This window comes from Marmota monax, unplaced genomic scaffold (assembly GCF_021218885.2).
Source record: "Marmota monax isolate L192 unplaced genomic scaffold, Marmota_monax_Labrador192_F-V1.1 WCK01_AAM20220418_F8-fsc00084, whole genome shotgun sequence".
Classification (NCBI taxonomy): Eukaryota; Metazoa; Chordata; class Mammalia; order Rodentia; family Sciuridae; genus Marmota; species Marmota monax.
In genome coordinates this window covers 5056969-5077374 of record NW_026694575.1, presented here as the reverse complement: position 1 = coordinate 5077374, position 20406 = coordinate 5056969, and the positions used below count along the sequence as shown (strand labels likewise).

Sequence of the window (20406 nt, the reverse complement as noted above, 5' to 3'; positions counted from 1 at the left end):
AGACGCCCAGAAAGGTGAAGAAGAGGAGATGACAATGGGGGCCTGGGTGGGGCCCATCTGGGAGGGTCGGGGCTGCCATCCTGCATAGGGTCATGCCCCTACCATGCATCTGCCCAGCACTGGGTTTGTGTTGATTATTACCCAATCAGGCTTAGGGCTGTTTCCATCAATTTCTTTTTTTTCACTACCATGACCAAAGACCTGACAAGAACAATTTCAGAGGAGGAAAAATTTATTTGAGACTCATGGTTTCAGGTCTCAGTCCACAGCCAGCCAACTCCATTGCCCTGGGCCCAAGGTGAGGCAGGACATCATGGCAGAAGAGTGTAAAGGGGAAAGTAGGTCAGGACATGGCCACCAGGAAACAGAGAAAGTGACTACTCCACTCACCAAGGACAAAATATAAACCCCAAAGGCATGACCCACTACCTCCTCCAGCCACACCCCTTCGTACCTGCCTACAGTCACCACCCAGTTAATCCATTCAAGTGGATTAAGGCACTGGTCAGGTTTGGGCTCTCATAACCCAATCCTTTCATCTCTAAACTTTCTTGCTGTGTCTAACACATGAGCTTTTGGGGGATACCTCAGATCTAAACCATAACATGGGCTTTGGGGGTTCAGAGAAGTCTTCTGTGTCATGCCTAGAGCAGAAAGCAATACAGCTAAGGGACTCTAAGAACAGGCTCTGCTGTTAGGCTGAGCATCGAATCCCTCCTCCATTCCTTCCATCATATTGAGAAAAACCAGCAGATCTTCCCATGACTGATAGAACAAAATATTTTCTTAATGGGCCAGAGAATACCTATTTTAGGTTTTGTGTGCAAGGTGTGTGCCCTGTCACAAGTACACTGCTGCACAAAAGCAGCCACAGAGAAACACTGGGTGTGGCTGTGATCCAGTAAAACTTTATTTATAAAACAGGTAGCCAGATGACGTGGGCCTGCAGGCTATTATTTGTGGAGCCCTGGTCCATAGGGTGGTGTAGCATGGAGCAGGTGGGAGGACCAGGGGTGACTGGACATGAAAAGCCCCGGAGAAGTTGAAGGCTCCAGTGTGCACCGTGCTGGCTCCACTTCTCACCACTGCTAATGCTACTGGAAAGCAGCTCTGGGGGAGGAAAACCAGAATTTTCTCTTGCCTGAGAGGTTCACTGGGAACTGTTGGCACTGTTCCTCCCGGGGAGATCAACTTTTCTTTGGAGCAGAGGATGTGGTAAATAAGCACTTGTGTCAGGGTCACAAAAGAGTCTGCTGGGAGGGAAATTGCAGGGTGCCAGGAATGGGCAGAGCCAGATGATGCCAGCCAGCGTGTGCACCCTCTGGGTAGGGTGGAGTCAAAGCCCGTCAGCCACCTCCCAGGACCGCTGCTGTGGCTATGGCCGCAGGCTTTGGGTTAAGTTTTGCTTTGACAATTTTTTTCAGCAAGTTAATAAATCTTCCCGATGGTCAGTTTTCTCATCTGTTAAATGAAGATTTAAAACAGCATCCACTCCATAGAGGAGCTATAGTGAGGAGTGAAAGGAGAAATCATGCGTAAATGGCCCAGGGTGGGGTTTTGGTGCATGGTAGGTGCTCAATAAATGTAAGTGCTGACCGTCACTTGTCACTGTACTGTCACATCATAATCTCGGTCAATATTTACAATAGCCATGAGAGAGGATATCCCCATTTTACAAAGGAGTAAACTGAAGCCAAAGGCTTGTCTTGGGTTTAAAGGATGGATGAACTTGAGCTAGGGCAGATCCAGGCGCCCAACACAAGGCAGCCTATCTCACACGTACTATGCCGTGTCACAGTGACAAGCCTCACCCTGACATTGTTGCTCTGCAGAGCTCCAGAGGCAGTTTGGTTCCTCCAAATTAATTCCATTTTCACCCACAGCCTCGTGACTACATCACTTCATTAACCCCTCACGCTCCCCTGACAGGTGGTGTGTGTTAGCGGGAATCCATAGGTTGCTTTGACAGAAGTCAGACTCTACCAAGGCCCAATGTGAACCTTAAGAAGCCTGGTCAAGAATGAGGGAGCGAACCTCAGGAACCCAAGCTCTTGAGGCCTCATTTCCTCCCTTCCCCTCAAGGCCCTTGGGGCCTCACAGAGGCAAGACTGGGAGGGAGCCCGAGAAGATGGCGTCAGGTGAGAAGGAGGCCTGTGGGAGTCTTGTAGCTGCCTAATTTTCTTTGATCTCTAATTGCTTCAATTCATCCCTCAAAGAGCTTGGGCTTGGGAACCTGTAAAGGTATTATGATATTCATTTTACATTGGAGGGAACTGAGGCTCAGAAAGACCAAATGACTCATCAAAATTTATTCAGTTTAAGCTGGCTGTGGTGGTACATGCCTGTAATCCCAGTGGCTTGGGAGCCTGAGACAGGAGGATCCCAAGTTTGAAGACAGTCTCAGCCACTTCGCAAGGCCTGAAGCAACTTAGTGAGACCCTGTGTCTAAATAAAAACAAAAAGGGTTGGGGATGTGGCTCAGTGGTTAAGCACCCCTGGGTTCAATCTCCAGTATCAAAAAAAAAATCATTTAGTTTATAAGGAGTAATTTTACTGTCTGATTTCAAAGCAGTTTCTAGTACACAGTAGGTGCTGAGTACATATTTATTAAATTGATTTGATCTTTCTACATTAGGTTCCAAACCATTTCAATCACCAACCCACTTCATGCCAAGACTCAGTCTCAATAGAATCTGCCACACTGATATCTCCATCAATTACTTCCCTTTGCTCTGTGCAAAATGGCATTGTATAGAACATCCCCTGGAATGCTGTTCCCTGAGAGCTCTTGCCCTGAGGTGTGCTGGGGTGGGGGTCTAAGCACCTCCATTCATTCTGGGCACAGTGACACAGTGCCACCACATGTATGTCAGGCACTTGATAGGCACTGGGACCTCAGGGCCGAGAGGTCCCATCATGGCCCTTGTTCTGCATAGCACAATGGCACAGACTGGCCACACCAGCCAGGGTGGTCATCCCAAGGCCCCTCCTGTCCACACGGCCATCAAGTGAATCATAGAGTGCACCAGGGATGAGACATCCAGAGACCTTGAGATGGCCTGAGATGAAGGGTTGTACTCACGGTGAGTAAAGGCGTCAGTCAACCATCTATGGAATTTGGGTTAGAGGAAGAGACAGGGCTATCTGGCATTGGGATAGCAAAAGAAACAGAGTAGAGAGAGAGATTGCCCCAGGGCTTCCTCCTCTCTAGTCTTCAGTCCCCTGAGCCACTCAGAGTCTCACACCTTCCTGTCCTGGCTCCAGTCCCTTATGTCTCATTTGAGCAAATCTTTGACTCTTGCTTCTGCATGAATCCCCCACCCTAGGAGAGAGGCTCATTTTCCTCAAGGCTGAGGCCAGAGCTAAAGGATGTCTAGCAAGGACATCAAAGGAAGGGCCCCCCACCAGGGGCATGAGGGCAAGAGACCAGCAGGAAGTTGGTCTCGGCCAGACAGACTAGTGTGAACTGGGACACGGGCCCTGCTAAGTTTTCCTCATGGGTTTGCTATTTCCTTTAAAATGTTTGAGTTTTAAAAAGGGAGCCGGGTCATATCCAGGCACCCAGTTCTTAGATGACACAGTGAAGCTAGTGTGCACATGAAGTCTGCTGGACTCCAGTCCCCAGATCTGGGGTCCACTCTGGTTCTGGTCATCAGGGCTGTTTGGCGATCATGAGGGCCTTGCCACCCCCTCTCCTGGGGACACCTTTCAGGACGGCTTACTCTGGGCCTAGAGCCACATGCCGGGGCCTGCTTGTCTCACAGCTGAGCACCCACCAAGTACCCAGCTGGTTTTTACCTGGGCAGCTGCCCCATGAGTCAGCCTGATTGGTCTGCCTTTTTTGATAAGAAAGCAGCGAATTGAAGCAATGGGAGAACATGGAAACACCCCATTGTCACGGAAACACTCCTGGATGAGGTGCCCAAGGAAGGACCCCACATACCCCAAACAGATGGGCAGTACATCCCGAGAAAGCCAGGAGCAGGAATCCTCCAGGGAAGGGAACTTGCCCCAGCCTCAAGCCTCTGAAGACCTAAGACCAGCAGATGTCTGAGGATGCCTCCATCCAGGCAGGGAACAGGTCTCATTTCAAACACTCAGCCTGCTTGAGCTGTAACCTCCTGTCCCCCAGCCCAACTGGTCAATATGGTTTCTTCCTCCCTCCGAACTCCTCAGCCAAATTAGCTAATTCGAAGAATTAACATTCTTTTGAGATTTCTTGAAGAAGGGGCAGCTGGTCACTGGCCTTTCTGGGACTAGAGAGCTCCTTCTAATCCCCAAGGGGAAGAGTTCACTCACAGAGGAAATGTCACAGCAAACTAGTCACACCCCTCTTAAAACAACTGTCTCCAAAGCGGGATTGGAGGAAGGGCAGATCCAATAAAGTATTTCTTGCACACATACATTTGAGAAATTAAACAGCTTCCTTTGCTACAGAGCGACTCGGTTCTTGAAGGTGTTAGCACACACTGGGAATCTCCAAGAGGAGTTAGGATGCTCAGTGGTACCCAAAGGTATCTAACCTGAACTTTCTTCCCTGGAGCACCCTGTTGGACTGTGCACCACAGACCATGTTTGAGAAAGCCCTGCCCCAGAGGATGGCTCCTATTCCTTGAGCAGACGTCGACTGTGGCCATCTGGAGGCTGGATAGCACAGTAGTTGCAGCAGGATCTAGGAATCAGGTGAACCCTGTCAGCCTCTGCTCTGCACTTTCTAGATGTGTGACTTGGGCAAATGATCTCACCTCTCCGTTTTGCTTTTTCACCTTTCAGATGGAGTTGTAATAAAAAAGGCTACCAGAAGTAATGCATGGAGAGCACTTATAATGCCTGACACGTGATCGACACTCAGTCAATGTCAGCCACAGTTATCATCCTCATTCTTCTTAGAAGGTGAGGTCCAGGAAGACATCAGAGCATGGCCGAGAGTATAAAGCCAGGCAGTGTGCAATATTTTATCTACATTGGAAATGACACAAGTAGGGAGCAGAGCTCTCTTAATGGACATGGCTCCTGGGATAGGCTCTACAGGTCCAGAGATGTAGTCAAGCTGCCTGGTGAACATGGGAAGAAGGACACCCGCCCCCCTAGGCCAGGCCAAGCAGGCAGGGGAGGGGGGAGTAGGTGAGGAGCGGGAAGAGCACGGGGAGCAGCTGAAGGCTTCAGCCCAGAAGCAGAGCAGGCAGGACCTGGGAAACTCTGGCCAGCGGGTCTGGACTTCCACCAGCAGGAATCAGAGAAATCAATGAGAAGCATCCTAAGGAGGGGAAGTTTGGAATCTGCTGCCTTTTAAGAAGGTACTCTAAATACAATTATTTGGTGGTAGGACATGGTACAGGGTGATGGGCAGAAACATGGAAGGAGGAGCCAGTTGGGGGTGAACTAGGGGAGCAGGTGGGCAGAAGGAGAGGGGCAGGACCCTGGGAAGCACTGGGGCTGCCTTGCTGTGACCTGGGGGCTACCCTTCCTCCTGGAGGGAAATGGGCCAGGTGCCAGCACCCAGTGCTTTCTTCCTCTTCCAGAGCTTCTGGGAGCCAGTGGGCCCGGATGTAGTGGTCCCATCTCTTCACAAGACCTAAGTGCCAATGAAAATCACAGGCCTGGCATTTTACAGAGGCTCTGGCTCCTGTGCTGGGAAGCCTCCTGTCCCTGTGCGCATGACAGATGCCTTCCAAGTGACAGTGCCTCTAACTTCATTTGCTGTCCATTTGATGTAGGGCCGAGTGTAACCCCTGGCTGGCAGGGTTTTCTTTTTCTAGATAATGTAGATCTTCAAAGTCATCTGGGAAGATGAAGCGCCAGACAATGGCATGGGGAGAGTGGGGTGGGCAGGAACCCACCAGAGCCATTAGGGAGGAAAGCAGGACTCTAACACCCTTGGGAAGGGACCCAGCAGATGACAGCAAGACAGGCATTTTCATCTTGGCCTGGGGCAGAACAGTGTGATGGAGCACTGACCAAATCTGATATGCCAGCTCATTCCGGGCACATGAATGAATGTCCCTCTCCTGCTATGGAGCTTCTGAAAGAAGCTCGGGCAGATGGAACAAGGGTATCATTATGAGGAAATGGGCTGGGAATTAGGGATGCTGGTGAGAATTTCCGGCCTCATTTTTTACCTTTTTGAAATCCCCGCTCCTTTGATATTCGCACAGCATCATGTCGAAGAAGATTGGTATGGTGGCTTTCCGGAGCTCAGCCTCGGGGATCAGTGTCATCTCTAATATAGGTCCTACCATGCCTGGGATGAAGCAGATTTTGTTCTGGCCTGAAAGAGAAGAGGGACATAGGCACATAAAACATTTGCATGGTGCACAGGTCCTTCTGAAGCCTGGGGTAGGAAGAAAAGGAGCCCAAATAGGAGCCAGAGTTATCACCAACGTGGGTGCTTCCTGGGAGCCTGGCACCGACTTGAAAGCTGTACACTTGTAAGCGCAGTGAGAGGCGCAGGCAGCGTCCCAAATGAGCCCCATTAGGAAGGCTAACGACGCAGGTCCCTGTTCCCCAGGCCTCTCGCCTGCATTATCTCCTCCACAAATGCGGCCCTCATTGAAATTCTAAGTGGCGATGAAGCACGGGGATAATTGGAATTATGTCTGTCTGCATCACAAGCCATGTTTCTGAGGTTTGGAAAAATGTGCTTTTTACCAACGGCTTCATGAAAAAAGAAAATCAAAACCAGCTGCCAAGAACCTGCTAGAATGGTCTGGTGGGTGGAACAGGGGGGCGAAAGCATCACTTTAGAGTCAGGTGGACCACAACTCCTTAGTCCTCCTGTTGCTCTCAAGGCATTCCCAGTGACTCCCCTCTTTGCTGTCAGTGTTCTGCCACAGGGTGCTCCCAGGGTCACAAAGCTACCTTGCTTCCTGCACACAGGCTGCTCTGTTGAAAAGGCTCCTCCTGCCTACTCCCTGGCTCCCCCTTCTGCCTTGCCACCTGGCTGCCCATCTTCCTTTAGATGCTCCTTCCTCCGGGAGAAACCCCCCTGCCTCTCACACGGCAGCCATGGCTAGATCAGAGTCCTGCCCCGCCTCCTCGTGTTCTGCCTTCTCCTCCAACTTTGAAATGACACCTTGACTTTGGGAGTCCTTTGACTAACATCTGCCTCTCCCACGGAGAGCTTCATGAAGGTGGAAGCTGTATCTGTTCTCCTCATGGTATCAGTTACATCAAGCATAGCGCGTAAGAGAAGCTCAATCAGTATCAATCCAATGAGGAAATACATTAGTCTAGCTCCCACACGCGCCAGCCACGTGACTTGGAGATCATATGAAAATATGCACTCAGCACTGAGCCTGGAATCAGCACCCCGTGGCAGGGGGAGTGTGGGCCAGTGATTAAGGACACTGATTTGTAAATTAATCCCACCGTCAACTAACTGTAATGTTGGGCAAATTTGTCTCACCTCTTGGGGCCTCAGTGTCCTCACCTGTAACGTGGGATAATAATAATAATCATGTCATAGGATGGCTTTCAAGGGTAAACAAATTGTTATTGAGTGAGCAGCCAGGTCAGTGCTTTGCATGTGACATACTTGATATAGTGTTATCTACTCTCATTGTGATGTTGGGTTAAAATGAACCACAGAGTGCAGGCTTGTTGAGCAGCACTGAGCAGATGGCCCAGAACACACATCAGGAGTGGCAGCAAGGAGGAATAAAGAGGACCCCACGGGACCTGTAGAGATTCCCTGGGGATGGAGGATAGGCATATTCCAGCGATCCTGCTGCTGAGGTCGGCACTGTGCCTTTCATCTGCAGTTGCCTTTTTCCTCCAGATTTCCACAGCCCAAGAAACCCACCCAATGTCAGGATGAACACTTGCGGTCCTCGCCTAGGGCAGAGAGCTCCTGGGGGTGCAGCGGCTCAGGTGGTAGGGCGCATAACCTGGCACACGGTTCCTTGGGATCAAAATATAGGAAACAAGCCAAGAGGAAAGACAAAGAAAACACATTGGCATTCAGCCTAAGTGAGAATGAATGCTGGTATTTCCCCAGCATTAATCCTAGTCGAAGGCATCATTCTGTTGTGAGAACAAAATGGTGACGTCAGGCAGAGAGTTGAGTGAAATATAAAAGACACCTTTCTGGGCTTTCAGCTTTATTATATGATGCTTTTAGATTACACTTGAGCCTCAAGTCTTCACTTCAGCCCAAATAGGAGGAGAAAAAAAAATCCTACTTTCTGGCAGGTTTCTAGTAATTGCTAATCTAGGTTTCTGATTCCATCCTTCAAGATCCTTTAAGTCTTTTTCAAGCCACACTGGGGTTTTGAAATTCAAAATCGAGTGCAATAATAGGTAGAAGGTAAATGGGAAACTGTCAGATAAGTCACTGCAGAATGGAGAAATTGCTTATGCAACCAAGGCCTTTAGAATACTGGCGGCATTAGGTACGATAAGGATAAATTTAAGATGGCTTAAAATAAAGGGCAGACATGCTCTGGACAGGGGATTTCTGAGATCCTTTTGACCTGTGTTCTTTATAGTCTGTTGAGGCAATATTTGGCAGAACAGGGAAAAGGAAAGAGTGATGAGGATCTGTAAATACAGTGTGATCTCAATGATCCTTACAATGCTCCCTGGGAAATTTCATTCCTCTATACTAAAACAAACAAACAAACAAACAAATAAAAAAGAGTTTCCGCACATTGGATTTTTCATTTAAGTCAACCAAATGTGTTCACACGTATGTGCAGGTCTTTCTATACATGGATGCATCCCCCACACACATGCACAGAAAAAATGTATGGCTAATTGAATATAAAACTCATCTGGGGAAACAATTCTCATTCAAGAAACACACCTACTGTTATATTCAAAAAAGAGCAAGAGAGGGAAATGGTTTGAGAGTCTTTTCCACATAAAGGAAGCTGAACCTCACTTGGAACAGATAAGAAATAGAAAATACTTTTAAAGTGCCCGTGAGTCAGCAGATAAATCCAAACGCTGAGGGTCAAGGGCTTTAGGAAAGATGGAGGTGATGTGAGGGCAGAGGACAGCCCCGCTGTGTGGATGGGACACGGACCCATCAATCCCTGGCCTCTGTTTCTGATCTGTCCAATGACCTCTTGTAGTTGGGCAGGTCACTGACCCAGTGAGGCTGTTGAGGGTCAGAAGGGGCACTCTGGCTGAGACTGCATGGGCTTCTAAACACTGGCATGGACCCTGAAATGAGCAAGGACAAGGAGAGTAACATCTCCTGGGTCTCAGAGTCCAATAGGCCACTGGAGGACTCTGAAATAGATCTGGGCAGGTCAGGGAAAAAAGAATCACACATTCAGTTCAAAAGCGGCAAAAAGAACAGAGATCTTTGTTGCTTGGATTTAGGCTTGGAAAAGCCCCTTCCTCACAGTGCAGAGGCAGGTACCCCTTCCTCAGGACAGGACCCACCCCTGTAGAATCCCTGAGCCTGACACCTGGTTCAGGTCCACAGCTGTCACTCACCTTCCCCAAACCTCTATGATCTCATCTGTAATGTGGAGATGGCAATTATATCTGCCTGGTAGAATCACCGAGTAGGTTAAAAGAGCAAATGTAAACAAAAGGCTTTGCAGTGTGGCACATCAGGGAGCTCAGGAAGCCTTGCTGCTGCTGCTGCTGCTGGCGAGGCACACTTGGGGCTCAGCCCTATGCCTAGTTCTGGAGAAAATAATTTTAAAAGACTCCATGCAACCTCATGAGCTCACTGGGCTTTTCATGGAACTTTGTAAGCTGATCACTTTATTGCTTCACCTTTAGAGCAAAGGGTTGACCTGGGGAGAGGGTCAGGATTGATCTGCCTTCTCTATTATTTCTGATATTTTTGGTCCTCTCCTGTCTTCTCTATCCCATTAAAATGTTCTCTAGTCTGTCCTCAAAGATCATTTAAAAGGCTCAACTTGACCTTGTTGATCCACGGCTTAAAGCCTGTCCAGGCTTCCATCGCTCTTGTGCTGGAGCCCCGCAGGCCTGTGTGGTCCTACGCCCTCTTTCCTACCCTGCCTCACGCTCCAGGCCTGTCTTTCGGCCATCTCCTCCTGCCTCTTGCTCCTCCAGTGAACTTTCTCCTACCCCTTGGATCTTCACAATGCTCCCCCTCCCTGGCCCCCAAGCTCTTGCCTTTTCCCCCCCTCCCCTCCCACTCTGAATCCTGCCCCACACCTGCCCCTGCAAGGCAATCTCACACATTCTCTGGAGCGCTGCTATTCAACCTGGAGGCTGCGGCCTACGTTTTTGCTGTGAGCTCTTGAAGTGTGGCTAATCCAAATGAAATGTGATTTAGGTGGAAAAAAATCCACCAGATTTCAAATAATAAACTTTTAAAATCTGAAGAATGTTTTGTATTGAAGACATGTCGAAATGATAGCACTTTGTGATACAGGGTTGAATAAAACACCGACTTACGATTTTAGACTTCTCAACAGTGCAAAAGTGATTCAGGAAACAGCTGATGCTCTGGTGTGAGCTGTGTTGCTGAGCCAGGATGCTCAGTGGCTCAGGTGTGTGAAATGCACTTTCCACTTACGATATTTTCAATTTATGATGATTTTTATTGGGACATAATCTCGTGGTAAGTCAAAGAGTATCTGCATTGCTACAGTGAATTTCGCCATTCCTTTTTAATATTCTTTTAATGTGGGACACTGAAGCATTTAAAATTAGACAAGTGGCTCCCGCTATATTTCTATAGGACCTGCTGCTCCGAGCTCAGGGCCTGGCTTTTCTTCATGGATGGTCTGTGGCTCACTCACTAGATAGGAGTCCATTAGAGACTCTCGAGCACCCCGAGTTTCTGCTCTACAGTTATTTATCTTTGTGACCAAAATTAAATAACTCTACAAGGAGTACGCAAACTTTCAGTGCAATATTCACCAGTCCACGAGACCATGGCTAAGTCACAAACCTGTTTTCAGTTCTGACCACAGTCACTGGCACAAAGGCTAACATTTAGAGGGCTGGTGTCCAGTTTCCAGGATCATAAGTCAACACAATTAGTGATTTCAAGCAGAATGAATTAATTTTTTTATATTCCTGGATAGCAGTAGTCTGAAAATAGGTTTTCCTGAGCTAATAAAACCAAAGTATGGGCAGGGCTGAGTTCCAGACACTTCTAAGAAAGAATCTGCTATCCTCCACTGCCAAGCTAGTTGAGGCTCCTGCCTGACGCGGCTTACAGCCCCTCCATGCAGAAGCAGCGTGAAGACTTCCTCAAATGTCTCTGATCCTCTCACCTCCTTTTGCAAGTATGAGGACCCCAGTTGGATAGTCCAACATAATCTCTCCATCTTCAAGGTCCTTAGCTCAATCACACTGAAAAGTCTCTTTGCCAGGCAAGGTAACACGGACCACAGGTCCTTGAGGAAAGATGCAGACGTCTTTGGGGAGTTATTATTCTGCCTACAATACCGCTCAATACTTGCTGTTAAATGAACAAATAAATGAATGGATGAATGGATAGTCTCTCTAATCCCATTTCCTATTTCTTAGCAGCTTCTTCCACAGCCCTAGAGACAAGCTTGCTGAGATTGGAATATGAGCCTTTCCCCATCTTTCCTTTGGTCCTGACATGAACCACACCTTGGCGCCTAATTTGAGAGCCATTTCCTTCAATGGTTCTTGATCTTTGGTGTCTTCACTACACCACTCTTTTTAAAAAGCATATTCCTGGGTTTCCCAGCTAAGTTCCCCCTGCAAGTCATGACCCATGCCTGATTTTTCATTTACCCTGAACCATGCCCTGGATTCAGCACCAAACCGGGCACTCTGTAGATGCCTAAGTAGGAATAGCCCGATTGCTCTACCAGGACTAACAAGGGTGGTCTCCCCACATGTGCGAATGTGATGCCAGCTGCTGGGATGTGTCTGTCTTTCCCATGTCGACTATTAACACAGCAGCCTGGTGTTCAACCAAATGAATGTGGGAGGTTGAAGTGCAAAGTCATTATAGCAAAATGTGCATTGCTTTGTGCCCAGCAGAAATCAAATGTTATGATGCCACACTATTGGGAAAAGCACAGGGCATTTGGCATTGTCTCAGGATCCAAAAACACAAATGGTGTTAACTCTTTAGTGGCTGAGTCCTCAACAGCATGGCGACCTTCTCCCTACCAAGATCTCCCTGCCCACACCCCTTCTCCCAAACAGCAACACGTGCGCCCGCACACACACACACAAGTACGTCTAGACAATCCCTGGAAGAACGTTAAATAATCTTCAAGCTTGAGATGAGAGCCTCGCAATTAGCTATCTTACAATCACAGGTTTGCCCAAGTCTTTCCTGATGAGAAGAAGATGCTGCTGCTGATGGCGACGCTGTTGCTCTGATTGCTTCTGGCATTAAAACAAAATTTAAAAAACCAACATGCATTATGATTTACTCATTATCGGAGTCTTCTGAAAACAGTTAGTTGGCTATTTCACACCCTGTGAAAATAATTTGCATACCCCTTGGAAAAAATTATTCATAAGAACACTGGACTTGGGGTCCAAAGAAAGGTTCTTTCAGACTATCCAGGCACGGATTCGCTGTTGACCTTGGAAGTATCCCTGTGCTTCCCTAGGCCTCGCTTGGCAATGTTACCTGTAAAATCCCTGGGTGCGGGGGTGTGGGGGGACTGCTTGAGAGGATGTGTCCCCTAGGGGTGGAACAGAAACCGGACCTCCATGGCTAAACTGAAGCTTTAATCTTCTTCCTCAAAAAGAAGTTGGAAGGGGGTCAGTGAGGAGCTGCTCCCCGATCCCTGGCATGACACGTTTGTCCTCCTGCCTTCAAGATGGATGCTGCTTCCCCAGGTACCTTGTCATTTTTCAGTAAGGAAGAGGAGCAGGGCGATGGGCAAAAGATGTGCTAGTATCATGGTTGAATCTGAGACATGCCCTAAAGGCTTGTCTGTTGAAGGTCTGGGTCCCAATGCAGCAGCCTTCAGAGGGGGACTTTGGGGGAAGTGATTGGATCCTGAGGGCTCCGAACTCATCAGTGAACCGACCCACTGATGCATTCATAATCTGATGGCATTATCAAGAAGTGGTTGAGTTCTTTATACATCCTGGAGATTCATGCTTTATCTCACGTGCATGTGGCAAAAATTTGCTCCCTAAATGTAGGCTCTCTCTTCACCTCATAGATTGTTTCTTTTGCTGAGAAGAAGCTTTTTGGTTTGAGTCCATCCCATTTATTAATTCTTGATTTTATTTCTTGCACTTTAGGAGTCTTGTTAAGGAAGTTGGGGCCCAATCTGGTGTGAAGAAGATTTGGGCCTACTTTTTCCTCTATTAGGCTATGGATCTCTGGACCAATTCCTTGGGGCTTGATCCAATTTCAGTTGAGTTTTGTGCATGGTGAGAGATAGGGGTTTATTTTCATTTTGCTGCATAGGGATTTTCAGTTCTCCCAGCACCATGTGTTGAAGAGGCTCTCTTTTCTCCAATGGATGTTTTTGGCACTTTTGTCTAGTATGAGATAACTGTAATCTCCAGGATATATATAGAACTAAAAAAACTTAACACCAAAAAACAAACAACCCAATCAATAAATGGGCAGAACAGACACTTCTCAGAAGAAGATATACATTTGATCAACAAATATATGAAAAAATGTTCAACATCTCTAGTAATTAGAGAAATGCAAATCAAAACTACTCTAAGACTTCATCTCACATCAGTCAGAATGGCAGCTATTATAAAGACAACAACAATAAGTGTTGGCGAGGATGTGGGGAAAACGGCACACTCACTCATTGCTGGTGGGATTACAAACTGGTGCAACCAATTGGAAAGCAGTATGGAGATTCCTTAGAAAACTTGGAATGGAACCACCATTTGACCCAGATATTCCATTCCTCGGTCTATAACCAAAGGACTTAAAAACAACATATTATAGTAATGCAGCCACATCAATGTTTATAGCAGATCAATTTACAATAGCTAAAATGTGGAAGCAACCTAGATGCCCTTCAATAGATGAATGGATAAAGAAACTGGTATATATACACAATGGAATGTTAGTCAGCATTAAAAGAGAATAAAATTATGGCATTCGCAGATAAATGGATGGAGTTGGAGGATATCATGCTACGTGAAGTAAGCCAATCCCAAAAAACTAAAGGATGAATGTTCTCTCTGATAAGTGGATTCTGATCCATAATGGTGGGGAGGGTATGGAAAAAATGGAGAAACTTTGGGTAAAGGAGAGGAAAGAGTCGGGAGAGATATGGGGGCAGGAAAGATGGTGTAATGAGATGGGGACATCATTACCCTAGGTATGTGTATGACTGCACATATGGTGCGATGCTACATTGTGCACAACCAGAGAAATGAAAAGTTGTGCTGCAATTGTATACCATGAATCAAAATGCATTCTTTTGTCCTATATACCTAATTAAAATAATAGAATTAATTAATAATAAAAGAAGTGGTTGAAATGTAAAAGTTGGGGCCTAGTTGAAGGGTGTGGGTCTTTGGGGGAGGGCCCTTGGGGACTATGTTTTGCACCCAGCCCCTTCCTCCCTCTCTCTGTCTCTTTCCCTCTCTCTCTCTCCCCCCCCTTCCCTCTTCCTTCACTCTTTCTCCTCCCCTGTGCTTCCTGGCCACCATGAAGTAAGTAACCTCTTCTGCCACATGTCCCCACCACCATGATGCTCTCCCTCACCTCAGGCCCAAAACAATGACACCAGTGAACCATGGCCTGAACTATGAGCCCAGATAAATCTTTTCTCTGCTGTTCTTCTCAGGAATTTCGTCTTAGCAATGACTGTCACAGCTGACTAATATAGTCAGAGTCACTGAATCTGTCCCCTTCCTATCTCTCTCTCTCTCTCTCTCTCTCTTTTTTTAAAATAGGTTAAAAAAAAGTGCTTGCTGAATTCTCAAAAAGCGTGTACCTGTTGTTTCTCATGGGACAGATCTGGGTAACATGACAACCTCCTATTACAAGACATTGTTAACTGAGCACATTGGAATTCTGAGAAAGATAATCAGGGTCCAATTAGCCAGGAAGAAGAGAATAGCTCCTCCACGGGCCATCAGCAAAGTCTAGTCACAGACTGCTTCCAAGTGTCACTCCATCTCCGACATTGCATGAACAGCATTTTAAAACCTTTCATTACCCAGTGTAGTGGTCTCACCACCTTGGTCCCTAATGCACACAGTGCTTGGTCCTGGTGAGGATCCTCAAGTTAATATCATTAACATGAGCTTGCTCACTCCAGTACCCCGTGGAGCACAGGGTGGGGTGTGATGGGGGTGAGGGGCGTTTACCTCAGCTTTCTGTTCTTACCCATGAAAAAGACAGGCAAAGGGAAGCGGAAGTCTAGGGAGCCAGGGAAACTACTTGGGGCTTCTTCTTCTCCAAGAGCCTGGCCAAGAGGTGAGGGAGCAGCTCAGCAGCCTTCATTGCTTATTTATTTGTTTATTTATTTGCAGGGAGCATCCTCAGTTTGACTTCTGCCCACAAGTCCTTCTTCCTGGAATGTCATCCTAGATATTCCTCTGGTAAACTCTGCCTGCCTCCTTGGACGAAGGCTTGGTGGGAACTTCAAGAAGGAACAGGGCATCCTGCAGGTGATGAGGCCACACCACCTGCCCTGGCTTTTGGAGTGGCCCTCACCAGGACTTTCCAACCTTACTCTCCAGCAACTCCTTGCCCTCCCAATAAACACCTCCCTGATTAGAAGCCACAATGAATGCCCCTTTCTTGAAGGCCCCCCAGCCTGACAGACACGTCTTTTAACTGCATTCATTCATCCTGTGGGTATTTGTGAGCAGCGAGGAGTTTGTGAGGTTCCTGAGCAATGGCTCTGGCCAGTGTGCTTATCTGGCTTGTGCCTTTAATCCATGAAATGACCTTGAACAAACCCTTTCTCTTCCCTAGGCCTCAGTTTCTTCAGTGATAAAATGGTGGGTTGGACCAGACCCATAGTTGCCAACCATTCTCTGCAATACTTTGGGATTTCCCCAGGAAACCCTCAGGGGTCTACATCAGAACAGCCCATTATAATAACCTCTGAACCCCCAGCTCACTTTAATTAGAATAGTTCAACTTCCATCCAATTTACTTATCAAGCATGGATTTTTTTTATTGGCTAAAAATAAATGTTTGAAGAATGCTGGACATCACGATCTCTAAGAGCCCTTCTAGCTGTGGAGCTCTGTGATTCTAAGCAGGTCGAATACTTGGTAACATCTCTTCATTCATCAGCATAATTGGTGCAGGAATGTCTGCCAAAACACACTCTATATCTAAATAAAATCTTCAGTGTGCAGAACAATGCAGCAAAGGACATTCAGAAAAGAGCAGGCTGTTTGGGACAACTGGAGACGAAACATGGCTTCGTGTGTCACAGTTCTGGCAGTGGTGTGGCGCTGGGAAGAGCCCCACCGCAGCCCTAGCTGGTCTCTGCTTTTATAAAGCAAAGCACACAAGTGAACTGAATCTGAGCCCCATCCTTTTGTTGGGCACATGCAATGTTTTGAAAATTTTCAATTAGTTATCATTAATATTCATAAATTGCAAAATGCATTAAGAGATCCAGTTTCCTGGCTCGTTTTGAAAAACTGGGAGATGTGACAATAACCGGCTTATGTTCCAGTAGGACAGCCATCAGCTGAAAAGGGGTTTCCACTAGTGCAGGTCTGCTCTCTTGGTACCAGGCCCCCAGCTTCTCCCCATGTGTGAGTCTGCACTTATACTAGACCTTTCCCCCTGATTGCAAAGCAAAAGTAAGTGAGCATAAATTATTTTTTATACTTCTGTCCTTAGTAGAGAAGCAAAAAAAAAAAAGTATACTGAGAAAGATGCTTTTCCAGAAAAACAAGGCAGAGATGGTAACCCTCTCTCCAGGGGACATTTGTCAATGTCTGGAGATGTTGGTCATCATAACTGGGGAAAGTGCTGCTGGCGCCTTAGAGGGCAGAGGCCAAGGAGGCGGCTCACTGCACTGCAATGCACAGGGCATCCAGAGAATCACCCTGCTGCAAATTTGACAGCACTTACTTTGCAGAATCCCTGCGGGTTTCCTGCGGCCTGCCCCTTCACTTTCTACATTACTGGCCTGGGTCCTGCCCTGCAGGCCTTAGTGAAACAGGCCAAGTTCGTGATGAAGTAGCCAGAACAGCAAAACTTGCTTCTGTCCTGATGGGGCCAGGGTGAGAATAGCGGTAACATCCAACAAGGGCGCGGTAGCCTCCGCGGCTTCATTTGCCCCAGGTTTTGCTTGTGTCCTCATAAGCCTCCAGTGAGAAGGCACTATATGCCCTGCAAAAGCCTGAGGATGCTACATCCGACTGCTTGAGACCTCATAGCTTATACATGAAAGGGCAAGGCCCAGGCAGAGATGTGGCAGTCTGTTCTGGGCCTGGGCCCTCAGCTCTGCCCTGGACTTTATGAACCAACCCATAGCCTTCCTGTCATCACCGTGCTTTTTGCTGGAGGCTGATGCTACCAGCAACTACAGGACACGGTTGATGATCTCTTCACTGTGTGGCTCTTCCCCGCCCACTCTCAGAAGATGCGCCGTGCTAGAAAGAGCAAGCAATTGCTGTCCAGAAAATCTAATGGGGATTGGCAGCCTAGGATGTATGGGGAAGCAGAAAGCAAAGTATAGGGTGGTAATAAAGAAGTGGGCACAGCCACTATAAATTCCTCCATTGAATAAGGTCAATAGCAAGTCCAGGAAAGAGTAATTAAGCATCAGAGTGTCAAGGAGGAAGCCTCCAAATCAGAGATAGAAACTCTCATTCTCCACTGATGTTCATCTACCCATCCATCCATCCATCCATTTATCCAGCACATATTTATGAAGCAGAATTCAGGTTATGGGCAAGGTTGATGGGCCCTGTCCTCACTGAATGAAATCCATGCTCTGAGACATCCACTGTTTAATCTCAAGCAAGCTCCCTCTTTGAGCTCCTGTCTGATAGAGGGAGGGGGAAAGTTTCTGTCTTGCAGGAGGTGATGGGAAGATTAAATAAAATCTCCTTAGCATGGGCCTCATTTAAACTTTCAAGGAATGTCACCCTGGTTCCGTTCTACTTTCATGGATATCACTCAGGTAATCACACATTATTTCTGCTCACTTGGGCATGGAGCAACTTCTGGGATCGCCTATTGGCTCAAAAGACCCTCATATCCTCCCAAGAACCAATTCTCCCCCATGAGGTCAGAGGGTGTTTTGTGGACCACATCACAGAACAGGATGCAGGATGCAGACTAGCCCACCAATCAACAATGAGCATTCCCGTGACGCATCAGGATGTGAGTTCCCACAGAGAAGTCTTGGGCATTCCCCTCTCTTATAATTTCCAATTTGACTTCATATCCCCTCGGGAGCATAGAGCACAAGCAGATCCACATCTGCTCGGGTGGTGGGATGGGAGATGAGCATCCTCCCTCCTTCTAAGCACAATTAGACATGCATTAAGGGCTGAGGGTATGCATGGTGATAAATTGGGATGCCAAGCTCTTCCTGCCGAAACCCCTGTGGCCAGAGAACAGATGGTCTTCAGGAAGGAGTTGGACATGTGTGCCTACTCACCAAGCTTGTACCACATATCACGGATGGAGAAGCCAATTAGCCGTCTCATGTCCCCATACCTAGGAGGAACAAAGATGTCCGCTTCAGGCCCCGTCTCAGAGCATCTGAGAGCCCCTCCCTCTTGAGGAAATCCAATAATGCAACCTACTTATTCAGGATTTTGTTGTACTTGGCGTGTGAGAACTGCTCCAGCTGCAGAGAATCCTGAGTGATAAAAGCTACTGCCAGATGAAAATAGTTGTTCCACAGCTGTAAATGAAAGAGAAGAAGAGTCATGGAGAGGGTGTAAAGTGGGAAGGCATATTAAATGCTGGGTGATGTGAATAATTTATGAAGATGGCAGAAGACACAGGCAGAACCAGTTTAATTGTACGCGCTGCAATTTTCTAACTGGCACCGGCTCTGAAATTAACATGCTGGCCAAAGCGAGGACAATGGATGGATTTCTCTAGGCACTGACCAGGTCCCCTTTCTGACAACAGGATTTGGGCAAGGATTATAGGGCTGGTGTTTTGTTGTGATGCTTTTTGTTTGGTTTTTTTGAAAGACAAATAACTTGCCCCAACTGGGGGCCCTGGTGAGCTCTTTCTTGCTCTGAGGTGGGAGGATAAGGCAGTCCAAGACTCACAGCTTCTGTGGAGGTCCCCGAGTCACCTGGCAGCTCAGAGGACCAGCCTGAGTCCATTCTGTCTCAAAGCACATTTTGCCTTTCCCTTCCCCTTTGTTCAGTGGTTTTCAGGTGTGGTGCACTGACCACCAATAGTAACTCGGTGCAGGTTAGACATGCCTTGCCCAGACCTGCTGAATCAACTTCCTGGGGTGAGGCTTAGACATCTGTATATCAACAATCACGTGGGTGAGACTGGCTCACTTACCTGGGGCCCCCAGAGCTCAGTTTATATATAGCCTTGTCATAATTGCCACGTGCACACAACCTGCCAGTGAGGAATGTGAGAGGCTAATACCAGAGCCACTCTCCTGCAGGAAAGAACTCAGCCCCTGGAAAGTGCTCAAAAAGATGAACTACACAATGGCAATATTGACACAGGCCACAGACCAGAGTGACATAAGCAAGGTGCCACTGAACCTCAGTAAACCTGTCTGGGGTGATTCTAATATCCACTGCAAGGGCTGCAGCAAAGATGGCCCGAGACAATGTGTCTAAAGGGCATGGATCCTCCGAAGGATCTGTCAGCCTTACTGCTGGTTCTCTTCATCATTTGAGTGGATCCTCTGGTACCAAAGTCAGCTGCTGAGCCTAACTACCTGGTGCTCAAGGGCAATCGCCACCCTGCAAGGAGCAGGTGGGGACAGCTCTGCTGAATAAAACTGACCACTTTCAGGCCCCTGTCCACACTACATAGAAAGAGAGCAGAAAAAAAGCAGCTAGAGAAATTACCCTGCCATTGAGACTTTCATCTTGAACTCAGAGACGTCCATGGTAGGTTGCAGATGGCCAGGGGTAGGAAGGTAGGAAGATCCCCCTTGGAACGGTCACCTCTGCCACCCAGAAAATTACTTTCTCATAGGTTGTGATTCCAGCTTCAGAAAGACACAAACCAAGGGCCCCGTTTTTACCATGGGTCACAATTCCCTTATTTCAAAGCCATAAACACCAAGGACTAGATAAATTAAATGACCACCCAAGGTCATATTGCTAATAGATATAATGAGAATTTAGTTATTTTTAATTAACTCTCAAAAAAGTCATAAAAGCAAATGTGCCCATGGTTTAAAAATTGAGTGATAGAAAAGATTAAGTAATAGAAACTGATTTTTCAATCTGATCTTGAACCCTAATTCCCCAGAAGAAAATGGTTAACAATATTGGGAATCATTTTTCAAAAAAAAAAATTTTTATGCATAAATATACATATGGAGATTTTTTTCATAGCCT

At 47.2% G+C, this 20406-nt stretch overlaps 1 protein-coding gene across 1 annotated transcript in view; it reads right to left on the bottom strand.

Annotated features, from left to right (window-relative positions):
- Dock2 (dedicator of cytokinesis 2) overlaps positions 1-20406 on the bottom strand; it is a 409837-nt gene that overhangs the window by 69966 nt on the left and 319465 nt on the right. The window contains exons 31-33 of the mRNA XM_046421400.2: positions 18658-18758; positions 18510-18568; positions 6120-6268 (exon numbers count right to left, since the gene is read on the bottom strand). Coding sequence (XP_046277356.1) covers positions 6120-6268; positions 18510-18568; positions 18658-18758 — 309 coding nt within the window. The remainder of the gene's footprint in view (positions 1-6119; positions 6269-18509; positions 18569-18657; positions 18759-20406) is intronic.